The sequence below is a fragment of the Echiichthys vipera genome, assembly GCF_963691815.1.
Source record: "Echiichthys vipera genome assembly, chromosome: 5".
In the NCBI taxonomy this organism is placed as follows: Eukaryota; Metazoa; Chordata; class Actinopteri; order Perciformes; family Trachinidae; genus Echiichthys; species Echiichthys vipera.
In genome coordinates this window covers 21,753,858-21,780,256 of record NC_139830.1, presented here as the reverse complement: position 1 = coordinate 21,780,256, position 26,399 = coordinate 21,753,858, and the positions used below count along the sequence as shown (strand labels likewise).

General features: G+C 39.5%; 3 protein-coding genes across 4 annotated transcripts; all 3 read left to right on the top strand.

Annotated features, from left to right (window-relative positions):
- Positions 1-5,969: 5,969 nt before the first annotated feature.
- LOC310946749 (odorant receptor 131-2-like) lies at positions 5,970-9,253 on the top strand (the record flags this gene model as incomplete). Its single annotated transcript, XM_083913303.1, has 2 exons — positions 5,970-6,904; positions 9,238-9,253. The coding sequence occupies 2 exons, from the start codon at positions 5,970-5,972 to the stop codon at positions 9,251-9,253; spliced, it is 951 nt and encodes a 316-aa protein (XP_083769429.1).
- A 9-nt stretch (positions 9,254-9,262) lies between these two features.
- On the top strand, positions 9,263-10,228 carry LOC310947685 (odorant receptor 131-2-like; the record flags this gene model as incomplete). The annotated part of the gene is made up of 1 exon (XM_083914576.1): positions 9,263-10,228. One exon carries the CDS (start codon positions 9,263-9,265, stop codon positions 10,226-10,228), a length of 966 nt encoding a protein of 321 aa, XP_083770702.1.
- A 2,557-nt stretch (positions 10,229-12,785) lies between these two features.
- On the top strand, positions 12,786-25,918 carry p4ha3 (prolyl 4-hydroxylase, alpha polypeptide III). Of its 2 annotated transcripts, none has more exons than XM_083913723.1 (13): positions 12,786-12,976; positions 14,182-14,336; positions 14,455-14,678; positions 17,316-17,465; positions 17,545-17,596; positions 17,755-17,918; positions 18,830-19,006; positions 21,231-21,295; positions 21,421-21,580; positions 21,701-21,763; positions 22,223-22,291; positions 22,869-22,965; positions 23,438-25,918. In XM_083913723.1, exons 1-13 carry the CDS (start codon positions 12,789-12,791, stop codon positions 23,506-23,508), a joined length of 1,635 nt encoding a protein of 544 aa, XP_083769849.1. In that variant the 5' UTR covers positions 12,786-12,788; the 3' UTR covers positions 23,509-25,918. The 2 variants fall into 2 exon arrangements, with proteins under 2 accessions (XP_083769849.1, XP_083769848.1); XM_083913722.1 differs by having other exon boundaries at positions 18,827-19,006.
- The last annotated feature ends 481 nt before the right edge of the window (positions 25,919-26,399 follow it).

Genomic DNA, 26,399 nt, shown 5'->3' with positions numbered 1-26,399 from the left:
AATTCAATGCATCTCCTAGAAGGAGAATATAACTAAAATTGTACCTAAAATGGACTACCTCTTCAACTTATGCTCCTGACAAGCTGACCCTCTAAGTCAAATAATTGGTCATTTTTTACTTAATCAATGAAGATTTCTTAAGTTGATGGTTGGGGATGTTCAACGGTAGTAAGTGCCACTTTATACTCTGTTACAGTCATTCCCTATAGCTGTAATAACAGAATATATAAATAATGAGGCCTGCGCAGTATGCCCGTGTTAACGTGACAGGCTGGCTGTTACTTTAGGAAACCTTTCATTTGATATGTAACGTAGTTTGCTGTGAGAGGAGCACACATTTTAAACATTGATATAAAGTCAATCATTTTCATTTAATTGTGGGAAGCCTAAATCGTGATTGCAATTAATATTCGATAAATTGTGCAGCTCAGTGATCCCAACCAGCAGAACTGTAATCAAATGTTTGTCTTTTTTTAAGTTGAATATCCATTTTAATTTTCTCTGCAAGAAAACAAAAAAGCAGCTTGATATAATTGTAGGTAATATCGCTCTTCCCTAATTAGTATTGATACTTTAAAGTGAAAACAAACCGTATGAATCTAAGATAGATCGCAGTTTATAATTTTGCATATTTTTTTGATTATCTAATCCACAGCAATTTACAAGTATTAATAGTTCAAGGCGCATAATGTCAGGATAATAAGCAACCAGTAGAAACATACAGTCCTGAATGTACTGATCTTTGTATCGACTGTCAACAATATTTACCCCCACCCCTCTATGGTAACATATGTTCAATCAAACACGCTTTCAACAGCCATCTCAAGCGCAACGTCCTTTGACCCTGACTTAAACCATGAACCTGTCATGTGCCCGAAAGTAACACATGTTGTTTATGTGTCTGAACTTTATTTTAACTTAACTAACATTAAGGTTATATCAGTCTATTGCTACTTTGACCAAGTCTGCCTTATCAGTATGGCCTACTCAACATATGTATACAACTGAAAATATAGGCCAGTTTCACAAAAACGGCGATATTGTCAAAATCTTCTATCACGATATAGTCATTTAATACAACACCAATATAGCATGCTAACTGATGATTCAATAAATGGAAAAGCCTATTTTTGTACACTGTATGAATTAAATACTTGAAGAATGAAAATGAAAACTACTGAGTTTTTCTCAATTTAGTAAGCACTTTAGTGCAAAATGAACATAATGTGTAAAGATTAGCACATCATCCAGATGACGTTAATATTACTGTAAAGCAGTTAAGCTGCTGGTTTTCCGGCATCGCAAAATATATACAATAGACATTTGTATATGGATATATATATGTATATATATATGTCGGAATATTGTTTAGTCATGCATTCAAACTTTTTTGTGCATTTTTTCATTATATGTATTAATAATGTGAATATGTAAAGTAAGTCGTAGCTTAATGTAGTGGTGTAAAATTGTTTCCCTCTGAAATGTAGTAGCCAAAGTATAAAGTAACATAAAATATAAATAACCAAGTAGCCTTATGTACAAGTATCTCAAAACTGTACTTTATTACAGTATTGAGAACATTAACTTACCAGTTACTTTCCACCACTGGATAGTGTTTTACTTGACTAACCTAAACTAAGAGGAAAATTAGGACTGGCCTAACACCAAGGCCTTTTAAGAGTCAACAGTGAAGTTCGAGTACACCAATGTAGTGACACCCATTTGGCCCAGTCACAGTAAATATGAAGTAACGTAAAAGAAAAAAAAAGTATTGAGGGATGCTGCCAAAACACTTTGGTCAACAGTTCACAAACTGCATTATACAAGTCACAGCTGAAAGTCCACTCAGCAGAATTACCATAGTGCCAAAAATCAATGAGAGCCCTCTTCCAGCTGGAAAAGTTTCAGTTAAGTGAAAATAATTTGCATCAGCAAAAAAAATACTTAAAGGGGACATTTTGCAGCTTTGTGTATGTCCAGTCTGTCCTGGAGTAAAAGTTTCTCTAAAACAATAATCACTTCGATGTCAATCATTTTCATATATGTTCACCAGCTCTCCTGCACACAATTCTTGTACCGGTATTACTTAATGATTATAGATGATGAGAAGATAATTATTCAGCTGGTTTAGTGCTTGGGTGGATTGCTCCATCAGTCGGTTTTGGTTCACATAAACATCGAATCTTGGTGGCATATGATGTTAATACAGGTTTCCAGCAATGCACATATTACATTACATAAAAAAATGAATGTTGGTAGTTCTTAAATCCCAACGCTAAACAAGACATTTTAAGGTGACCACAATGTTACAATTAACTTTTAATGAAGTGAAAGTGAAGTAAAAAAAGATTTTGCCTATTTTACGCTAACCGGCCTGGAAACCTCCTGCAATGGCTAGTCAGGCAGACAGCAATATTACGTTGTTGAAGAGGGATCTTTTTATATGGATAAAATCAAAGCGTTAGGGATTTTTTTGTCCAGTTCACCGGAGGAGAAGTGGGTAAAGGAGCCCACTCAGTGTCCAGAGGTGACATACCCAGACATTTATTCCTACCTCATTGAATCACCAGGTAATGCAGGCCGGAAATGTGCTGTCTTTCTCTCTCTTACACACACACTCACTGCATCTTTCAGACATTCTATCAATAAATATGGAACAATTACTTGTATTCCCCTTTATTTTCACTGGAAAGGTGGCACGGCCTTTTACATGACATAGGGTTGCTCTCTTCCATATAGAAGTGTTCTATGGGCGGTTCCCCGGCCAGTGTGGACATATAATCCCTCCACCTAGTCCTGAGTCTTCCCCGATGCCCCCTGGGCCTCCTTACTAGATGGCCCAGGGGGCATCTCACCCTATCTCTAAGGGAGACTCCAGCCACCCTCCTGAGAAAACCCATTTCAGCCGCTTGTACCCGCGACCTTGTTCTAGCTTTCATGACCATATGTGAGGGTAGGAACGAAGATTGAGCGGTAGATCGAGAGCTTTGCCTTCCGGCTCTATTCTCTTTTCGTCACAACGGTGCGGTAGAGCGACTGCAATACCGCCCCCGCTGCTCTGATTCTCCGGCCAAACTCACGCTGCATTGTCCCCTCACTCGTGAACAAGATCCCAAGGTACTTGAACTCCTTCACTTGGGGTAACGACTCATTCCCTACCTGGAGTAAGCAATCCACCAGTTTTCTGCTGAGAGCCATGGCCTCAGATTCAGAGGTGCTGATCCTCATCCCAGCTGTTTCACACTTGGCCGCGAACTAATCCAGTGAGTGACCCCCTCACCCCATACTCCCTTAGCACCTCTCACAGTATCTCCCGGGGGAACCCGGTCATAAGCCTTCTCCAGATCCACAAAGCACATGTAGAGTGGATGGGCATACTCCCAGGCCCCCTCCAGGATCCTTGCAAGAGTAAAGAGCTGGTCCGTTGTTCCACGTCCAGGACGGAAGCCGCATTATTTATTTTCAATCTGAGGTTCAACTATAGGACATACCCTCCTTTCCAGCACCTTGGAGTAGACTTTACCAGGGAGGCTGAGTAGTGTGATACCCCTGTAATTGGCACACACCCTTTGGTCCTCCTTTTTAAACAGGGGAATCACCACCCTGGTCTGCCACTCCCTAGGCACTGTCCTAGACTTCCACGCATTGTTGAAGAGACATGTCAACCAAGATAGCCCCTCCAAACCTAAAGCTTTCAGCATTTCTTGACGTATCTCACCAATCCCTGGGGCTTTGCCTCTGTGGAGTTGTTTGACTACCTCAGTGACTTCCGCCAGAGATATTGACAATGATTCCCCATAAGCCTCCAGCTCTGCCTCATTAAAAAAAGTGATAGTCAGATTAAGGAGTTCCTCAAAGTGCTCCTCTCACCAGCGTCCCAGCCTTACTGTAAACAGCTTGGACGGTTCCCCGTTTCCCCCTCCTGAAGTGTCAAATGGTTTTCCAGAAGCACTTTTGGTGCTGCCCGAAAGTCCTTCTCCATGACTTCTCTGAACTTCTTTGAACACCGTCCCATCTCATCCACCGGGGTAAACTCCAACACTGCGGCACTCAGCCGGGGGGTTGTGAGTATCCCCACACCCACCCGGCACCTCACACCCTGGGCAACTCCAGAGAAGAATAGGGTCCAACCCCTATCCAGGAGTACTGTTCCAGAACCGAGACTGTGCATGGAGGTAAGCCCTAACTCTAACTGGTAGCGTTCCCCCCTCCCGCGTTCCCCCTCCCGCACAAGCTCCGGCTCCTTCCCCCACAGAGAGGTGACATTCCACGTCCCCAGAGCCGGCCTCTGCTACCCGTGTCTGGTCCGTCGAGGCCCTTTACCTTCACTTCCACCCATGCAGCGGTGCACCCGACCCCATCAGTTCCTCCTGCGAGTGGTGGGCCCACAGGATGGAGAGGTGCCACGTCTCTTTTTTGGGCTGTGCCCGGCCGGTTTCCGTGGCAACCAGGCACTTGCCAGCGAGCCCTCCCTCTGGGCCTGGCTCCAGAAGGGGACCCTGGTCTTCCTCCCGGCAGGGTCTCTCTTCCTCTTCCTCTTCCTCGTTCTTCCATAGATTGTTTGTGAACCATTCTTAGTCCGGTCCCTCGCCTGAGACCACTCTGCAATGAGACCACTCTGCAATGAGACCCTACCAGGAGCACCAGGATCCAGACAACTCAGCCCTCAGTTTCACAGGGACACACAAACCTCTCCACCACGATAAGGTGATGGTTCCTGGAGAGGATAATAATAATAATAATAATAATAATTATTATTATTATTATTATTATTATTATTATTATTATTATTATTATTATTATTAATATTATTATTATTATTAAAGATAGAGCAACTTGTGGCTGCTCATGGGGGAATTGTTGGGTCTCTGTAAATCATGAATAAGTGTGAGTAAGAGTGTGGTCTATAACTACTTTATATGTAAAGTGAATTGAGATTTGGCACGATAAATAAAATTGAATTGAATTAAAAACTGTGGGAATTATACTGGCTGGAAATAGTAAATATTGAGTGATGCATTTGAAGTGCAGCGGCAAAAGGTCATTTTTACATTTTGACATGTGACAGTAGGAAAGGCACAGGTCTAGATAATGAAATTGATGATGGATGGATCCTGGTGTACATACTTTTCAGGCACTCTCAATTTAAAACAATATAACAGAGCCATCATTAGTTTTATTAGTTACATCTGTGTCTTTCCCATTATGCCAAGCCATAATGCCTGCTGTGAAAAAGGCCTACCAGGGTTATTAAATTTGAATTGTGAAAAAAGACCATGGTCATCAGTATGAGCAGTAAGTCACCTTAAAACAAGGGTTTTAAATATACAAGTACAAGTACAGTGTGATTTAAGAAGAATATGGGATTATTAGATGTTAGCCATGGGTTAATGTCTTTGCCTTGATTTTTGTAGCTGCTGATTTGATAAAAACATTCATAAAGTTTGTACAGGATACTATCTCCCCACGGATTATGAGTTCATGGTAAACATCATGCTGTATGACGATAGCATAAATAATATCCCTGGAGGAATCTTGCTTCATTCAGACGGATCAGAATTAGGCCCAGCGCTTCACATAAGAGGAAACATCACAGAGGTATTGTACATTGAACTCTTACAGTCAAGTCTTCTGACTGAAGACATTGTTAGGTAAGTGAGAGGCTCTTATTCTGAAGTTTGGATTTACCTACAGTTACAGTGGAAATATTCTGATTTAAAGGGTGAATAAGGAAAGACAAAATAGTATATTTCATTCTTAAAAAGTTGAGATTTTTCCTCTCAGTTATCAAGCATTCATATACAGTATGCCTCTCTTTTTATCAGTTCTATCGTGTCATCAGTATCAAGTTATTTTCTTATTGTAACTATTTAAAATATTACTGTATATTTTTGAGGATGTAATTTAGTGTGTATGGAATTTTAATGTGTTTTCTCTTTCACAGGTTTGCTCTAGTGTAGAGTTGGAAAATGCTGAATCTGACTGAATTTTCAGGCAATGAAACTTCCCACAAAAGTCTGTCTGTGATCATCAAAGTGTGTGTAGTTATCCCCTTCTTCTGCGTCTTCCTCTGCTGCATTCTTGTCATGCTGCACATCTTTGCATCTCACAGACAGTTCCTGGACACCTCACGTTACATCCTGTTTGCCTTCATGCTGATCAATGACACTCTCCAGCTCTTGTCCTCTGTGCTGCTCTTCCTCTTTGTCATGGGCAAGGTGACATTTGCTATTGTCTACTGTGTTCCTCTGCTATTCCTTTCCACTGTCACTTACCAGAACACAGCTTTAATCCTGGCCACCATGTCACTGGAACGTTATGTTGCCATCTTCTATCCCCTGCAGCGGCCAGCCGCCTGGCGCTCAGACCGTATCTGGATCATCATACTATGCCTGTGGCTCAGCAGCTGTATCTTCACTATGATTCACTTCTCCATTGGGAAGAGAGATCCTGCTATGGATATCTTCTCGACCCATGTACTTTGCAAACCTGTCATAGTCAACTCATCTCCAATCCAACCATTGTTCCAAGCTGTTATAAATATTCTCTTCTTTGCAGTAGTGGCTGTTGTCATCCTCTTTACATACGTGAGAATCCTGCTGGAAGCCAGGAAGCTGAGACAGGATAAAGTGTCTGTGAGCAAAGCAATGCACACTGTGCTGCTACACGGCTTTCAGCTGCTGCTGTGCATGTTGGCATTCACTAACCCCATCACTGAAACACTCATAGTACTGCATGCCAACTGGCTACCAGAGGACATTGCCTTTTTTAATTATTTCTGCTTCATCCTAATTCCACGCTTTCTCAGTCCACTCGTCTACGGCTTTAGAGATCAGAGTCTGAGGTGCTGCATCGAGAAAAAATTCCTCTGCTGCTCAAACAAAGTTCATACCCGGTGTGAGAGGCAAGCTGTGCGACAACTTGTCTGTGTCTTGAACTGGCTGATGCAAAAATTATACAAAATATGTATTTGTGATAAACATGGTTTCTGCAGGTCTTAAAATGTCTTAAACCTTGTATGGTATTCGGGTCAAATTGACTTGTTTCAAAATTAGTACACATATAAGTTTTGTCTACCTGAAACTCAATGGCCTTAGCTTAATTAATGTGATAAACATGTACAAACAAAAAAATCCTTCATATGGTCGTTTGACCCGCATACACAGAGACACACAAAAACATGCCCACACACACACACACACACACACACAGACAAAGATAATGTTACATTATTATATCTAAGCACAGAGAAGCTGTTTGCTCTCACTGTCCCTCACTTTTTACCCTCTGTCATGTGTCCACCTTTACCACTACCACAAAAAAACTAATGATACTTCCGTTGTTAATTGTGTTCTACTGTAGTAGAGACTGCTTACACATATTAGACATATATGTTATCTCTATTGATTGGACTTGAGATAAAGACATTATATGCTAATGGTTTATGAAGTAAAAATTAGTTTCAGACTTGTTTTTAAAACCCTAAATATGTCCTGGATCAATATGACCCAAATGATACCAGTGGGTCACAAAAAAGGAAGACCATACAGGGGTTAAAAAGCATTGAGTACAATTTCCTTTGGAAAAAAAAAAAAGCCTAGAAGGCACTTGAAAAGTCTTGAATTTAATAAAAAAATGTAGCAATTAAAACAATGCATTTCCTTGCCTGTCGCAGTCAGTAATGTTATGTATTGCAGCTGATCAAAGTGGAAAAAAGTGGGATTATTTGGACAGTGTTTGTGCACTGAAGAAGGTGTTCTTTCAGTCAGCACTACCAGACCTGCAGCACACACTGTCACTACAGCTGGCTACAGAAGCTCGGAAGCTTGTTGTCTCATAATGTGCAGGTGTTGATTTTTGCAAAAACTGAACTACTAAATAAATGTAATTAATGACTCCCTTTTGATTGGTTAATGTATTCATCCCAAGCTGTTTTTCCTGGTGTGATATATTATATGCATCTTCATTTTGCATAATCACATTTTCATGCTTTAGTATGGTCATGAAGCAGGTATTAAATTGCATTCAATGTGGTATTAAAGGGTCTTAAAACGTTTTTATTTTACTGATATGACAGTTTTTTTTAAGACCAGATCAACAGTTTTAAAGATCAACAGCTGTTAAACATCCACTAGTAACTGAATTTCTGTGCCAGGAGCATCAATAAAGATTTCTCGATTGTGTGTAAGAGTGTGGTCTATAACTACTTTATATGTAAAGTGCATTGAGATTTGGCACGATAAATAAAATTGAATTGAATTAAAAACTGTGGGAATTATACTGGCTGGAAATAGTAAATATTGAGTGATGCATTTGAAGTGCAGCGGCAAAAGGTCATTTTTACATTTTGACATGTGACAGTAGGAAAGGCACAGGTCTAGATAATGAAATTGATGATGGATGGATCCTGGTGTACATACTTTTCAGGCACTCTCAGTTTAAAACAATATAACAGAGTCATCATTAGTTTTATTAGTTACATCTGTGTCTTTCCCATTATGCCAAGCCATAATGCCTGCTGTGAAAAAGGCCTACCAGGGTTATTAAATTTGAATTGTGAAAAAAGACCATGGTCATCAGTATGAGCAGTAAGTCACCTTAAAACAAGGGTTTTAAATATACAAGTACAAGTACAGTGTGATTTAAGAAGAATATGGGATTATTAGATGTTAGCCATGGGTTAATGTCTTTGCCTTGATTTTTGTAGCTGCTGATTTGATAAAAACATTCATAAAGTTTGTACAGGATACTATCTCCCCACGGATTATGAGTTCATGGTAAACATCATGCTGTATGACGATAGCATAAATAATATCCCTGGAGGAATCTTGCTTCATTCAGACGGATCAGAATTAGGCCCAGCGCTTCACATAAGAGGAAACATCACAGAGGTATTGTACATTGAACTCTTACAGTCAAGTCTTCTGACTGAAGACATTGTTAGGTGAGTGAGAGGCTCTTATTCTGAAGTTTGGATTTACCTACAGTTACAGTGGAAATATTCTGGTTTAAAGGGTGAATAAGGAAAGACAAAATAGTATATTTCATTCTTACAAAGTTGAGATTTTTCCTCTCAGTTATCAAGCATTCATATACGGTATGCCTCTCTTTTTATCAGTTCTATCGTGTCATCAGTATCAAGTTATTTTCTTATTGTAACTATTTAAAATATTACTGTATATGTTTGAGGATGTAATTTAGTGTGTATGGAATTTTAATGTGTTTTCTCTTTCACAGGTTTGCTCTAGTGTAGAGTTGGAAAATGCTGAATCTGACTGAATTTTCAGGCAATGAAACTTCCCACAAAAGTCTGTCTGTGATCATCAAAGTGTGTGTAGTTATCCCCTTCTTCTGCGTCTTCCTCTGCTGCATTCTTGTCATGCTGCACATCTTTGCATCTCAGAGACAGTTCCTGGACACCTCACGTTACATCCTGTTTGCCTACATGCTGATCAATGACACTCTCCAGCTCTTGTCCTCTGTGCTGCTCTTCCTCTTTGTCATGGGCAAGGTGACATTTGCTATTGTCTACTGTGTTCCTCTGCTGTTCCTTTCCACTGTCACTTACCAGAACACACCTTTAATCCTGGCCACCATGTCACTGGAGCGTTATGTTGCCATCTTCTATCCCCTGCAGCGGCCAGCCGCCTGGCGCTCAGACCGTATCTGGATCATCATACTATGCCTGTGGCTCAGCAGCTGTATCTTCACTATGATTCACTTCTCCATTGGGAAGAGGGATCCTGCTATGGATATCTTCTCGACCCATGTACTTTGCAAATCTGTCATAGTCAACTCATCTCCAATCCAACCATTGTTCCAAGCTGTTATAAATATTCTCTTCTTTGCAGTAGTGGCTGTTGTCATCCTCTTTACATACGTGAGAATCCTGCTGGAAGCCAGGAAGCTGAGACAGGATAAAGTGTCTGTGAGCAAAGCAATGCACACTGTGCTGCTACACGGCTTTCAGCTGCTGCTGTGCATGTTGGCATTCACTAACCCCATCACTGAAACACTCATAGTACTGCATGCCAACTGGCTACCAGAGGACATTGCCTTTTTTAATTATTTCTGCTTCATCCTAATTCCACGCTTTCTCAGTCCACTCGTCTACGGCTTTAGAGATCAGAGTCTGAGGTGCTGCATCGAGAAAAAATTCCTCTGCTGCTCAAACAAAGTCAAACCCGATGTGAGAGGCAAGCTGTGGGACAACTGGTCTGCGTCTTGAACTGGCTGATGCAAAAATTATACAAAATATGTATTTGTGATAAACATGGTTTCTGCAGGTCTTAAAATGTCTTGAATCTTGTACGGTATTCGGGTCAAATTGACTTGTTTCAAAATTAGTACACATATAAGTTTTGTCTACCTGAAACTCAATGGCCTTAGCTTATTTAATGTGATAAACACGTACAAACAAAAAAATCCTTCATATGGCCGTTTGACCCGCATACACAGAGACACACAAAAACATGCCCACACACACACACACACACACACACACACACACACACACACAGACAAAGATAATGTTACATTATTATAATCTAAGCACAGAGAAGCTGTTTGCTCTCACTGTCCCTCACTTTTTACCCTCTGTCATGTGTCCACCTTTACCACCACCACAAAAAAACTAATGATACTTCCGTTGTTAATTGTGTTCTACTGTAGTAGAGACTGCTTACACATATTAGACATATATGTTATCTCTATTGATTGGACTTGAGATAAAGACATTATATGCTAATGATTTATGAAGTAAAAATTAGTTTCAGACTTGTTTTTAAAACCCTAAATATGTCCTGGATCAATATGACCCAAAGGATGCCAGTGGGTCACAAAAATGAAGACCATACAGGGGTTAAAAAGCATTGAGTACAATTTCCTTTGAAAAAAAAAAAAGCCTAGAAGGCACTTGAAAAGTCTTGAATTTAATTAAAAAATGTAGCAATTAAAACAATGCATTTCCTTGCCTGTCGCAGTCAGTAATGTTATGTATTGCTGCTGATCAAAGTGGAAAAAAGTGGGATTATTTGGACAGTGTTTGTGCACTCAAGAAGGTGTTCTTTCAGTCAGCACTATCAGACCTGCAGCACACACTGTCACTACAGCTGGCTACAGAAGCTCGGAAGCTTGTTGTCTCATAATGTGCAGGTGTTGATTTTTGCAAAAACTGAACTACTAAATAAATGTAATTAATGACTCCTTTTTGATTGGTTAATGTATTCATCCCATGCTGTTTTTCCTGGTGTGATATATTATATGCATCTTCATTTTGCATAATCACATTTTCATGCTTTAGTATGGTCATTGAAGCAGGTACTAAATTGCATTCAATGTGGTATTAAAGGGTCTTAAAATGTTTTTATTTTACACTGCAGGTTCACCTTTTCATGGTTTAATGCAGTGAACAATAATGTAATGTTTTAATCTGAAGATTTAAAAACTATATTAGAAACACTTTTGAATAAGAGAACATAAATATGTAATCTCAATGAATGATGAATTGATTTAACCTCTAGTACCCTGTAAAAAGCAATTCTGACCCTTTTGAATTGCAGATATGACAGTTTTTTTTAAGACCAGATCAACAGTTTTAAAGATCAACAGCTGTAAAACATCGACTAGTAACTGAATTTCTGTGCCAGGAGCATCAATAAAGATTACTCAATTGTGTAAGTGAATTTAACGCATCGCACACAAATTCTGGCATCTGCTGCTTAGATTCAACCTCACAGTCTCTCAATACGCTTGCAGTGCTGATCATGCAGGATTTAGAAATAACTATGTGACTGGGTTGCAGGCAAGATAGTTCTTCTGGCCTGCTGTAATCTTACACTATATTGTAGATATTTAAAAGCCTAAAATCACAAAAGTCTTGGAGATTATTGCAGGTTAATACATTGGTATCTGCATGCACAAATCAGTGTGTTGTTCCTGAAAAAAAACAGTTTGAATGCATAAACTTGTTCGATACAGGTCTTGTGGGTGGTGACATACATATCAGAATAATACAAAAAACATGAGTGTAACCCTGCAAGCACTGTCTCCTTTTGTGTAGTGCGTAGGCTATAAATGATGTTTTTGTACTGATATAATATTTGCATGTCCCATAAGAAGAAAACTTATATCTGCAGACCACATACTTTACTTACATTTTTTTCCGGTTGTGATCTTTTTGTGCATTCCTACCACTAAACCTATTATAAGAGTCACCACAGCAAGGAAGTCACTCAAAATGTCCTTACTGTGCAGCTTTAAAATGACAGTGTCAATGCTGTACAAACATTCACCTGCAGGTGGTGCACTGACTCCAAACTCAATATCTAATGCATCCAACTTTTTTTGTCAGTGAACAAATGATTCACCGTAACCCCCTTTAAAGTAATAAAAAAATAGTTAAATTTAAAAACATGCTACATAAATGATATCCTGGTTTAACCCATTCCCATTATTTAGGCCTATATGCATGAATCAAATCTCAAACTGAATGTGCAACCTTAAATCGGAAACAGCTTCCACAAACTGGCGCGGGGATTTAACTATGTAGTCCTGTTATTAACAGCGAAAATAAACATGTTGGGTACGCGCTGGAATGAGAATTGTCCAGCCTGAATTGAGGCTGCAGGTCAGTCCCATCCACACAAGGGAGAAAGCTGATCTCAGAGCGGATGAGGGAGATCCCCGTGTGGATTTCAGAGGTAGATCAGTTCAGGGCAGTGAGTGAGGGGCTCACTCTCTGAGGCTGCTGCAGAAGAGAGGGAATAGGTTTATTATCTGCGCCAGAGATGAAGTGCCCCGCGTGTGTCTACTTCAGCTGGAGTCTCCTGACCGTCGCTGTGATTCCCGTGTCTTCAGGTGAAATGTATACGTCGCTGCTGAACGTGAAGCAGGCGATTAGTGTTGAACGGAAGCTGATCGATTACTTGAGAACTTATATTGACCAGGAGTTAGAGAGACTGGAGGACGTCAAGCGGTGAGTGACATGCATGAGGACACGGCGGGGGTGTGGGGCGGCAGTGCCCCAGTCTGTAAGAGGCGATAGGGGGCGTTTTAAGGGGCATAGAGCATTACATTGAAACCATATGACTGACTGACAGAGAGCATTCAAGGATGTGGGGCTTTCCTAGGTATATTATCAATAAAGGGAGATTTCTCCGCTGTAGTGCAGAATTGCTCTACATCCAATCACCGAAAAAATGCAATTCTTACAGAAATCTTCAGTTTCAAACGTTTTTGATACAAAAGCATGAATTTGTCTGTGGTGTTTCTCAATGTCTGGTTGTCTTAATGTGGTATTTTGGAGGGAGGTTTTTTTTCATAATTTTAAACTTCAATTCTGAAGTGGTAAATACATTGTTAAATTGTGCAGCAATCCATAGAACAAATGGTATCAACCAAAAATCTGCTGCCACAACTTTTGTGATAAAATAAGAGCATTAGAATGGGAATCATATACTTCCATCATAATGTTCTAAGCCCTAATACACTCTAAACAAACAATAGGCACCTTACAAAACTACAAGGTTTAACACAGATTTATAACAAGAAGAACTTAACACAGTGCTGAGCTGCATCTCAACATAATCTTCATGTTCCCAGCTTTCAGATGATGTAAACCACTAGCCATGAATTGTTGACCTGCTACCTCTAAAATCCTATTATTTCATGTCATTTAGTGTGTGTTTTTACAAGAAGAAGGTTTAGTCAGCTGCACTTTCTTCCAGTCTAGAACCAGGATGATTTTTTTGTGGTGTGAGGTTGGAAAATAATGTCATGCATCAGCTTTATTCATCTGTTTTTATGATATGTAATGATGATTATGTGGTGAACATTGCAGATGCTTTCCATCCCAACATGGCACAACACTTAAACACTTTTTTTATGAACAACCCTCCTAATTGTGCTTATGTCATCATACTATGTGACACTAGTTGTATGGTAAATGTTCATTTTTATATTTTATATCAATCAATGTTTTGGTACCTATGTGATAGCCGTTAATATGAAATTGTTCAGTTTTTTAAACCATTTTACCCGACTGTGCCAAAGAGTGTCCAAAGAACATTCTCTTGTCTGTGACCTTATGGTTCCCAGGACTCCCTTGTCTCATGTGAAACTGTCTTGGCACTTGGTCTCTTCTATTTTTTTGTAACCAAAGTCTACAATCTTCACCCACAGCTTTTATGCCAAAGTGTCAGACCTGCACACTGAACTTTACAGAGGCCGGGCGACTGTGATGGCAAACCCGCTGGTGGCGTTCACTCTGATCAAGCGGCTGCATTTAGAATGGCTGAATGTAATCTACAGAAACGAAGCCTTGGAGAACGTACAAGGTAGGCTCACTGCCTCCTCTACAGACACATCTGGTGGTGATAACTAACCGCCTCCCCTCCTCTTTACTGCTGTCACCACCCAACCCCCCAGTTCACCTTTTGGCCCTCTGCTGTCCAGCCCTCAGGTCCAGTTATGAGGAGGAAGAGGCCGATCTGCCCAAACTAGAAGACCTCCAGGGGGCTGCTAAGGGGCTTATGAGGCTGCAGGATGTGTATGCTCTCCAAGTTGCGAGCCTCGTAAGGGGCTGTTTCCAAAGAGTCACCAATGGAAAGCCTGTGGATATCTACCTGCCTGCAGTGTCTGTCCCGCTGTCTGGTGATGACTGCTTTCTGGTTGGAAAGGTACACAATCCATTATTTTCCTTCGTTATTTCCTTCCATTGTTTTTACTTTGTAAGTACTCAGACTCAACTCTTTACTAAAGAAAAAGTATCAAAACAATCTAAAATACTCCATTACAAGTATAAGTCCCATTTCCAAAAGCCTACCAAAGTAGAAGAACAGAAGAACAGATATATTATCAGCAAATTGGTATATTATCCTGATGCATAAAAAGCATTTTACTGTTTGACTGTACATAGATTTTAGAGGTTCCCAATCTAAGAGTCACAAGATAAATCTGAGGGGAAGTGAGACGATTAATGACAAAGGAATGAGGAAAGTTCTGCTGCACTCATGTATTCATTTTTTTAACTTTTCTCTTATGTCTGCTTTTATTGTGAAATAAAGAAGAGTTATACCTCTGACAGTTTTATCTCTTGAAATGAAACTATCTGAGAAGGGAAATGACTCATAACTCATTGACATCTGAAAAGTGACAGGCCCTAACTAGACACAGCTTTTTTGTCACAAGACGAAAAAAGGTTGGGAACCAAAGATTTGATCTTCAACAATGTATCAGATTTCTCTCCTTATCTTCTGTATCTTTATCTGCTAAGCAAAATAGTAAAGTACGGATACCTCAAAGTTGTACTTCTTGAGTATATTTACTGTTTTGCTTATTTGTCCCCTATGGATTTCATAAAATGCAGCAAGGAAATGTAATGAGCGTGTGTTAAAACAAGTCTGTCATTGGTCATCATTTTTCAGAGGAAAATAAGCTTCAAGTGTTGGTGAAGTATTTTAATGAAATGGAAGATGTTGCTGTGAAAAGACCCCCCCCCCCCCCCCTTCTCCTTGCACAATATTTGTAACCTGTCAATCATTGTGTGTTGGGAATCCAGTCAGGCTGCTTAGAAAGAGTGGAATTCTTCCCACTGCCTTCCTGGGAATCAGTTACATGTGAAGATGGATATACTATAATACAAGCAGCAAGGGGGGGGGGGGGGTTCCCCGCTATAAATTCCACTGTGTAGAGTGTTGACGTGTAAGGGCAGAGCACTTGTATGGAAAAGCCATTATCTCACGTAGGCTGAGATTGTCTGAGACCATCTGTAAAGAGAGATGCTGAGTTTTAGGGTGTTGTCAGTAAAAGAGCAGCTTGCACGTGCTTTTATATGTCTGTTAAACCTCTCCTCAAAACCACCAGGGTTTGTTAACAGACGTTTGTAGCTAGTCGGTTTCATTTGAAGGCATTTTAAAGCAGAGTAACTTATACTTCCCTCAGGCTTTATTTAGATCTTCAGAATATTAACTATTTTTAAGAATTCATTGGTTCTTTAGAGACTAACAGCTTCCAAATCATGGGGTGCAATGTTGTGACCTGGGTGTGTGATAGGGTAGATAAGTTGGCATGTGTGATTAGTTGAGAGTGTGTTTTTGAGAGGTTGAATGGTACACTGGGATTTTTGTTTGTGTGCTGTCTGGAGGGGTTGTGGATATAATCTGTGATGCAGGCAAGCTGCATTTCACCCTCTTTCTGTGGGTGCTGTCAGGCCTGTAGCCAGCACCTTTCAAGCCAAGATGGACTGTAGCCACTGTTCAAGACTTTCTTCCTTTGAAAATGATCATCAAGGTTTTCTTTGATCAGCAGACATCTTGCTCTATAAGTTATTTAAATACACTCAACTTAAATATACTTTGGACAACACATGCTATTTACCTTTTTTTACTAAACAATTGTAACCAAATAACCAAGAAAAGATCATCAGATTAATCGTTAATATAAATAGTTGTGAGTTAAAAAAAAGAGACCAAAAAGTCTAAGTTAAAATTGGCAGATAATACTCTCAAAAATAACAGAAGTGATTGTTACATCACATCCTGTAAGTCAAGTAATGCTGCTGTCATTATAATCTTTATTTAGTCAGGTGATCTCATGAGGATCAAGGTCTCTTTTGCCAGAGAGACCTGGTTACAGCTGAAGAAATAAGAATATAGATGCACGACAAAACACAGCCAGACAAAACGCATCAGAAACACTCACAGACATCTCAAGAAAAAGTTTTAAAGCATTTCTTCTGTTCTCCTACCTGCCATTAGTGGAAAAGTTCATTCTTTTTGTTAAAGTAGCCAAAATGGTTTGGCCCAAGGGCTGCCTACATCCAGCCAGTGTTGGTCACATTATGCCAGCTGAATGACGGGATAGCATCGGCTGAAAAAACAGGTCTGATCAAATCAGATCTAGTCTTATATACTGCTAACTGGATGTGATTTTCAGCTCTTATCTACCCCATTACCCATTGGCACCTTGTTTAAATGTACATATATTTGTTGTTTTTTATGCTGTCCTGTTCATAACTTATGTATTTATTAATTCTTAGTCACTTTCAGTCATTGTTTTGTTATTTTTTTGTCATTGCACCACATGCCTTACGTTTAATTACCTCCTGGGGAAAAATAAAGTTTTCTTGAATCTTGAATCTTAAATCATTCATGGCCTCAAACCTAGCCATATCTAGCAGACATGCATGCACCTGGACCAGAGCCGGCTAGCATTTGTTCTTCAAGTCCAGAACCTGAACACGAACACAGCTGGACATGGAGACACCTAGCTGCCTTTGAAAGGACTGACTGTAACCCAGCTGTTAACTTACACAGGTGGCGTACGAGCAGGAAGACTACTACCACTCAGTGCAGTGGTTGGAGGAGTCGGTACGTCTCTTCAGGGGAACAGGAGGCGAGTGGAGCCCTGAGAATGAAGGGACTTTAGAGGATGCTCTGGATCACTTGGCCTTCTCTCATTTTAAAGTAGGTATAAGGACAGGAAATGCACATTTGGAAGATGTTTCATGGATTGTACTGCCCAAAATTTCTTATATTGTTACAGACAGGAAACGTTTCCTACGCTCTCAGCCTATCTCAGGAGTTACTGCATCATGGTAATTTCTTTCATTTAACTTGTCCTTGTACTTTAATCCTGGCTGTGGTGCATAAAAACCCTCTTTACTTCTGTAACTTGCCTCTCTAAACTGAAGTGTGCACTGTTATTAAGAAACATTCCCTATAATGTACAGTATTTACCTTTTTTTTTTCTCAGATCCAATGAATGGAAGAGTTTTGCAGAATGTTGAGAAATACGAGAAGCTGCTGGTTACAAGTCCACCCATATCAATGAGGGGCAATGGGCTGAGGAGACCCAACTCCAATCATTTAAGGACCAGGGACACGTACGAGAGGCTCTGCCAGACCCAAGGCTCTCAGGTATTCATCACATTTAATCATTCTGAACACATACTGTGTATCTCAAATATCTGGAAGATATCATGGATAAGTTAATACAACAAGCTCTTAATTGCATAATACTAACCAAATGTGCATTGGAATTCTGTTTTTCAATAGCACATCTATTCCATGTTATGGGAATCATCAGTGTTGTGTTGTGTCCAGCTGGATGTGCAATACTAAAGGGTGTAACTTAGAAAGAGGCTTTGAGAAAAGCTTTACTTTTCTTTGTGTGGTTGTATTTGATGATATTACACAGCACTGTAATGTATATGTTTGGATCTAAACAAAAGTCTACAGCAATGTTGACTGTTAGCTTTGAGCTTTATTTTTATGTTGGTGACCATCTTAGTTAAAATGTCAGCATGCTTATATTAGCTAATTAGCACCAAATGAGAATTTCATTATTTTGTGCAGATATTTAGTCATAAACCAAAGTACTGCACAAATGAGAAGTTCCATTAGGATTTATTCTCAATTTATGGATTCAATTGAGTGATAATTCATTTCAGCAAAAACAAAAACGTCAACCTCATGGTGGTGCTGGAAGAAAAATCAGGGGATAACCAAAGTCAGTAGGCTTAATCCTCTGGGAAACATTCATGTCTGTACAAAAATCTCCACCCAAATGTTGTTGAGATGTTTCAGTATGAACCAAAGTGGTGGGCTGACTGACGGCTCAAGATCACCGCAAAAAGCCAAAAGTTTCTTAAGACGCAAGTTTGTAATTGAAGTTTCCTTGGCCATAAACTGACTATAATTATTCTAAAGTCATACTTGCTTTTGTGGAGAGAGAACAATGCAAAGAGTAATTGTTTGTGGATGAAAAAGCAAATAAATTTGTGTCCTGATCTTGTTAAAGACCATCAGATTCCTTTTTCTCCCAGCAGCCAATGAATTTTGAAAACCCCAGACTTTTCTGCGACTACTTCACCAACGGGAATCCCGGACTGCTACTGCTGCCGGCAAGACGTGAAGTGCTGAGCCTGCAGCCGTACGTGGTCCTGTACCACAACTTTGTCACTGACACAGAGGCTGAGGACATCAAGACGACCGCCCAGCCAGGAGTAAGCGCATTTTCCTCATCACTTACAGGTTAAGAAATAATTAACACGCGTCAGCTTTTTAGGAATTAAGAAAAACGACCAGATTTATTTTATTACAGTCAACACTGAATTTGTTTTGACCAAATGATTCGTAATCCATGTTTTGTTTCCATGAGTTTTCTCTCATATGATGCGCAGCAAGTGAGGCTGCAAAGTATTTTTCCTTGACACAAACAGGTCAAGACAGTTTGTTGAGGTTTTTTTTTTAATCAACAAATAAACAAAAATATATTTAACATTTTGCCATTTAAATGCCTTGTATCTTTGCCTTGAAGTATGTTTTTTTGTTAACAGATTGTTTTAAAAGTTAAGACACAATCATCTACAATTACCACAATTATTTTTTTGTCCTTGTTTATATTGTTTGTTTGGAATTTATTGTTTCTTTCCACTACTGATGTTGGCTCTGCTCAGCAAATACGACCATTGTCAGACAAATAAATGGGCATTATCCCAGACTGTTCAAAAGTGATGACAAAAGGTGTCCTAATGGCGACTGTTACTTTTATCTTTGTCAATGGTGGACAGTAACTACATTTACTTAAGTCCTGTAATGAAGTACACTTTTGAGGTAGGTACTTTTACTTGAGTTTTGACCAACTACAACAGTAAAATGCTGCCTATAAATCAATGCAGGCAAATAATAATTTAATTAAATGATATATACAGTATAACAGTATAATGCTCTGAATGGGACTATAATGAGTAAACATTAAGAACAATCTGCTGATTATACTTATGAGGAGATCTGTGTCTGCTGCATCTGTGTCTGTCTCCTTAAAAATGGATCTTGTTATTGGATCTATTCTACAATGATTAGGGGCTTTGACTGGGATTCCCTAGGATCCCAATTCTTTAAAGGCACTTATCAAAACAGAAACAGAAAACAATTATATTAAGTCATTAGTAGACTGACAAATTCATTATTAACTGTAATGATGGAAAAAAGTCCCAGTGAGATATGACAGAAAATTTACCTCAGGTCTGTGTGTAGCCTAGTCGGTAGGATGAGGGTTAAAGGTGCCTATTAAAAACATTTTTTATAAACTTCCATATATTGCTTAATAATCTGCTCTGCTGTGGGTCTCACTGACTGCTGGGGTCTAAGCCAACTTTCTCCGACTGAAAAAAGAACCCTATGGAGGAAGAGTTGGTCAGCGTCCAAACATTTAGGGAGGCTTAAAGGAATGAGGGATACATTACTATAAAAACTTGGCTGAGCGCCTCTAACTGTTCAAATAACCCTGCTGGGCTACTCTGGTAAATATTCAGTCTACTACCATGGAGCCTCAGTATCTATATGAAGCAACTATCCCTTTTCTGCTCATTTAATGGTAAGTAACACTGCATGGTCCTCAGAGCTGACTCAGTTACTTTAGGGAATATTTGGTGGGATAACTCAATTGGTGCCCTATAGTTTCTGTGAGGGTTTGGCATTGTTCAGTGAGATTTCCATGCCTTTCCTCAGATGGAAACCCCTGTACTTATTTCATCATTATGTCAGCCTGTGGGTTTATTGAAAACAGGCCCAGGGTACGGTATTGGTTTGGAGCAGTGAGCAGCACTCGTTAACCATGAGCTTGGTTTAAACTTTGCTCATGCTGGATCCCAGAGCCTATAACACAGGTCTGGAGTTAACCAATCTGTAATTATATTGATTTCTTGATGATGAATGGATGTGTGAAATAAAAAGTTGTTCTAAGTTTTTTTCCCCTCTGTTGTGTAATGCCCTTAGAATTGACATGATGTCTCGTGGCCATATTGTCTCAATATTGTTTGGAAATTAATTTCTATGGCGAAAACATATTAAATAAGCAGCAGAACGCTGTGTGAGAATTCTGCAGTCCGAATAAATCTTAGAGGCTCAATTTAAAGAAGGGCAGACTTTGCAAGACGACAAGAGAAGATAGGAGAAACTTAAAACTGATACAGTGATACCTGTAGGGGATCAGCTGGACTCCATAACCCCTTTGGCATGCAAAATTAGAAGAATATTGGATGTCTGTCATCAGGGCTTTTTGAATCCACATACTTGATTTTCTCATATCTGCTCTCAGTTTTTATTTTGAACACTTCATTGATTTTCATGCTGTTACGTTGTGAGGGCCTGCAGCTGGACATCAAAGTTTGGCTGCTGTAACAATCACGCACTCTTAAAATGCTGTTTTCTGCCTTTGCTGACAAGTTGAGACGATCTGTGGTGGCAGCTGGAGAGAAACAAGCATCAGCAGAGTATCGCATCAGCAAGAGGTTCAACACTTATTTATTATTATTTATAGTACTTTTAGTCGTTATAAATTAAACTTAAAACATTTAACAGTGTGCAAATCATGTACAGACTACTTGTGCTATTTATCAATGTGTCTTATTTGTAGTGCATGGCTAAAGGGCTCAGCCCACTCCACTGTTGGGAAGCTGGACCAGAAGATTTCCATGCTCACAGGTCTGAATGTGAGGCATCCATATGGCGAGTACCTCCAAGTAGTGAATTATGGAATTGGCGGTCATTATGAGCCTCACTTTGACCATGCTACAGTAAGTTGAATGTTATACTTACTTTTTAACACGTTCCAATACTTCTTTATATTGCTATAGACTTCGCATGTTGTCTGTGCTTACATTAATTATGGAATATCAACTGTTTACATTTTCCAGTCGCCTTCAAGTCCTGTATATAAGCTGAAAAGTGGGAATCGAGTGGCAACCTTTATGATATATGTGAGTAAAGTCTTACTCTAACTATCTTATTACCTTGTATGACCCAGATAGCAGCCAGAGGTTCTTGGGCAGGTTCCTGTTTCTGCTGCTCCAAAGTCTAAATTAAAAACACAGAGGTCAGGGCTTTTCCATGAATGCTACAAGACTTCGGAACAACCTGCAGCGAAGCTCAGTTTAGTTGTGACCTCAGTGCTTAAATTACACTTTTATAGATGTTCTTTCATGCAACAAACTCGAACCAAACTAGTTCTTGTCTTATTTTGCCCTTATTTTTCTTTTTGTTCCGTTCATTTAAGCCATTTTTAATTTGTAACTATCTTGAATCTGTTAAGTGCTGTTTAAAAAAAAGGAGAAAGCTTTTTGTGAGTCTTTGAAAACAGTGCAGCGGACAGAGTGGCTTTTCATAACACATGCACATAAACACAAGACACAACTCTGAAGGAATGTCCTTTTCCACAGCTCAGCTCTGTCGAGGCAGGTGGCTCCACAGCCTTCATCTATGCCAACTTCAGTGTTCCTGTAATGGAGGTAAACAGTCTGTGAATGTCTAAGATGAGCTGAAAGCCGCCTCTTTTGTCTTTGTGACATTTTTGCGCCTCAAGCTTATTTTCTCTTCACTCTTTGCCTCCCTCACATTCTCGGGAGCAGCTGTCAAAATTCTAAAAGGTCAGATCCTAGCAACAACAGCAAAGATATTTTTTTTTACGACAATACAGCTATTGTGCATAGTTGAGCCTCAGTGGGCGTTGAAGCTGTTTTTCACTTGATAAATTAAGTGGAAGGTTTACCAGGCCGTTCCTGGGGTTTAGCCTCTTGCTTTTCATTTTATTGAGACTTCCTGGCTGTTTATACAGAAAATAACTGATCCTGATAAATAAAAATGACTCTTGTGCTTGAAATTAAGCTCTATTTAAGATTAAGTTGATAGAAAGATTTATGGTAATTAATAAATTGTGAGGATTTTCAACTTTTCTCTGTCCTAACTTTTGGACTGACGGTCAAACAAAACAATTGTGAAATGTTATCGACCATATGATTAATCAGTAAACCAAGAAAATAATTGTCAGATCGATTGATGATGAAGAAAACATTTTTTATTTCACAGAAAGCTGCCATTTTCTGGTGGAATCTCCATAGAAATGGTCAAGGAGACACAGACACGCTGCATGCTGGCTGCCCTGTGCTTATTGGGGACAAATGGGGTAAGGGTCAACAAACAAAAAGTGACGTGAATATGGAAAATACTGTAGCAAGGCACAGCAATTAATCAGAGTCCTTGTTCTCTGTTTAACTTATTAGGCTTTTTTGAATCATCATGGTACGTTTCCATTGTTCATACAGGAGCTAATGTACAAGAGCTAGGTAACATCTGTGCTTCATTATGCATTTAGAGATGATACAAAGTGCAGTGAACATCTGCTGCCGTTGGCCCAGAGAACATAACTCCTGAAATATGTGTTAGGGTCCCAGTTAAACTTAAAGAAGGATATTAATCACCACAAAGCAGCTGCTGAAGCATTTGGTGGTTGTGTTGTTTTAGCAACCATATAATCAGAAATGTATGTAAGGCTTCAAGCACAATTATCCAAATGTTTAAAAAAAATGCAAAGGCAAGTTAATTTATGTCGTTTTTAAGATTTTAAAACATAGTTTGCATCCTTCTGTATGTTCCAGTGGCAAACAAATGGATCCATGAGCACGGCCAAGAGTTCCAACATCGATGCAGCCTGAATCCTGAAGAGTGAGAGGGGTGGAGCGATAGCTGGGCCCCTAGGAGTACAAGAGCCAGCCTCTACAATTGAGAGGCACGCTTGCAGGCGGGAATAAGGAGGTAGCCAGAAAGTGAGCACACAGGCAGGGGAGGGGAGAGCTGTATCTGTGATTGGAGCCCCAGGCCCCAGGGAGCCTTATGCGTTCAGTGCTGCATTGGACATGGAAAGCACAGGGCTGAGAGGCGGGGTAGGAGAGGACTGGGGCAGTTGGCAATGAGCCCCCAGAGGCCAAATGCTCTCTTGCTCCTACTGGCCAGATCCTGCAGATGGAGTGAGGCCTTTGCCTTCGCACACAGTGCTGGTTTCAGTTAACCGTGCAAGGATGTTTGCCTCTCCCGCTTGCTTAAAAACTGACATCTTATGCAGCCCTTCTCCTATACTGGGCCCACTCTAGGGTCTGTCATTACAAATCCACAGGGCTATACTTTGTGCAGAACTTTATTTCTAATGTGTAGATGCAGACATTTACAAAGATACCTAATGTTTCTGAATTGCAGTGAAATGTGTATAAAGTGATGCACATGACATTTTGGACTGACTATCTGATGTAATTCTGCAGCCCAAAAAATAAATAAAATGCTGTTTTTGAATTGTATTCAAGTCAGTTTGAATGTGATAATGCTTCTATGAAGTGCTGGAACAAGAAAATACAGAGCATGCGATGTTGTTGTTTGGAGTGGAAAAAATGCATTATGACCTAAACTATAATGGCTGTACTCAACACTGCAGATTCTGGTTGAAGTTCTTCCATGATGGGTCATCTTAGACCTCAGGACGGCAGTTTAGACTGGTGCTATGAGTCAAAGGAACAAGTCATTGTGAGTGTGCTTTTTTATACACAGCTGACTGAATGATGTGGTCATAGCTGCCTGTGGGAGACGCTTTCAATAACTGCCTGTCTAATGGAAAGGATGAACCAGATATGTCAGCCCCTTATTGAGCTTCAGAGGCTGGGAATCATTAATCATGTTGACGTCCAAGTGATTGGGAACACGTCTGTTTCAGATTTCATGTCTGAACTCACACAGCCAGTGCTGGCTGCATACCACTCAGATATCTTTGTTTAAATCGGATCACAGTATTTAAGTTCACTGCGTGTGAGCTTAGGTACTATGAGGCCTTTACAGTATATGTCACCTTTTTGAGGGTCATCCTACAGATTGAATGAAGGGATCTGTTAAGAAAAGTTAAGAAAAAGTGGGTGGCAGAGGAATAATACTTTCTGCTTTCTAGCTCCCCACAGTACATACAAACAGACAGAAAATATAAGAACAGGCTGTACAGTGTACTGGATGCATATTGCACATTCCTGTGTGCGCACTAAACAGCAGGACTTGATTATTTTCCCTCCGATTTGATGGATAACAAGATGCTGCTTTTCTGAAGCTCTAATCTGTTTCATTGCAAGTCATTCCATTAAAAATACAATTATAGCTACATTTAATAAATGGACACCATATTGTTAACAAAAGGTTTGAAACTAGTACTTTGGCCATATTTATAGAAACACATATTTTAGCTTCTAGTACAGATACAGTCAAATCAGAAACATAATTTACCCGGAAACATAAAGAATGGATGGAAGAAATGTTTTCACAGGTCGATCTGACTTTTCCCAGAATTCAAAGGGCTTTATTCTGTACTTTTCCTATACACCCTCAGCGGCCCTCACTGTTACCATGATCACCACAACAAACATGACTGTAAAGAGACTTGTTGCTATGCAAGAGAATAGTCCAAATCACATAAAGCACAAATGGCTACTAGACCATACTGTATATCTAGTACATTTTCAAGTGCATACAGTAATTCTGCGTTTTTTAACACACCAGGGACCATCCAAACTTGTGAAACATTTTGAGAACTTGTTGATTGCATGTCACAGTGTCAGTTTTTGCACAATGCTGACTGACATAGAAGCTGCCCAGCAACAGTTAAATAAAGTGAAGCAGGAAGAAAGTAACTTTTAATCTAACGTTAGAGAAAGAAAATCACTACATAGTCCTGTTAGTGAGCAGCTTCTGTGTACAGGGGTTGAAAGATCAGTGCTACCCTCTGCTGGTGATGTAAAAGAAGACTGCATGGAGTTAGAGAAATGTCTTTTAAAAATGTATATGCTGCTGTAATTGTAAAGGTTCAAAAATAGTTGATATTGTTTTCATTTAACTTTTTGAATATCATTGAATGTCCAAAAACACGCAGGTTAGGTTTATCAGTGACTCTAAATTGCCTGTAGGCATGAATGTTTTGTTAACGTGGTGGGTCACTATATGCAACCATAACACTGTAACTTTTTATGATGCATTAAATGAATTGCATGTTTTATTGCTTTTACTGTATTTTTATTTTCATTGATTGCCTCTTTATTCCTCTTGACAACAAATGTGCCAAAATAAAAATATTTGTCTCACAATGTGTGTCAGATGCATTTCGGGGTAAAATGAGAGCATGTATTTCACTATGAAATAATAAAACTTAAAACCTTCCGCTGATATAAATGTGTGACCATTGTACTTTGACCATTTAACCTATTATGAATTAAAACATAATAACAATTTCCACAATATTTGGATCTAGAAGTTACCAACAGATTGAAAAGATGCAATATTTGATAATATGCATTTGAACTAAACTTGCCTAAATGTACGAATGTTATCGCCATTTAGATGTAATATTATATTATCATCACGTAGCGGTTACTAAATCTACATAAACATGACTTTTTGACCTCCACAACGAAATAAACTCAATTTCCCAGAGTGCATCTGTGAAAAGCAGCGGCAGCGGAGGCGGCACGTTGGGACTTTGTTGCTCGGAAACAGTTTTGCGCGCTGCCGTTTGTATGTGTGTCTGTGTGTGTGCGT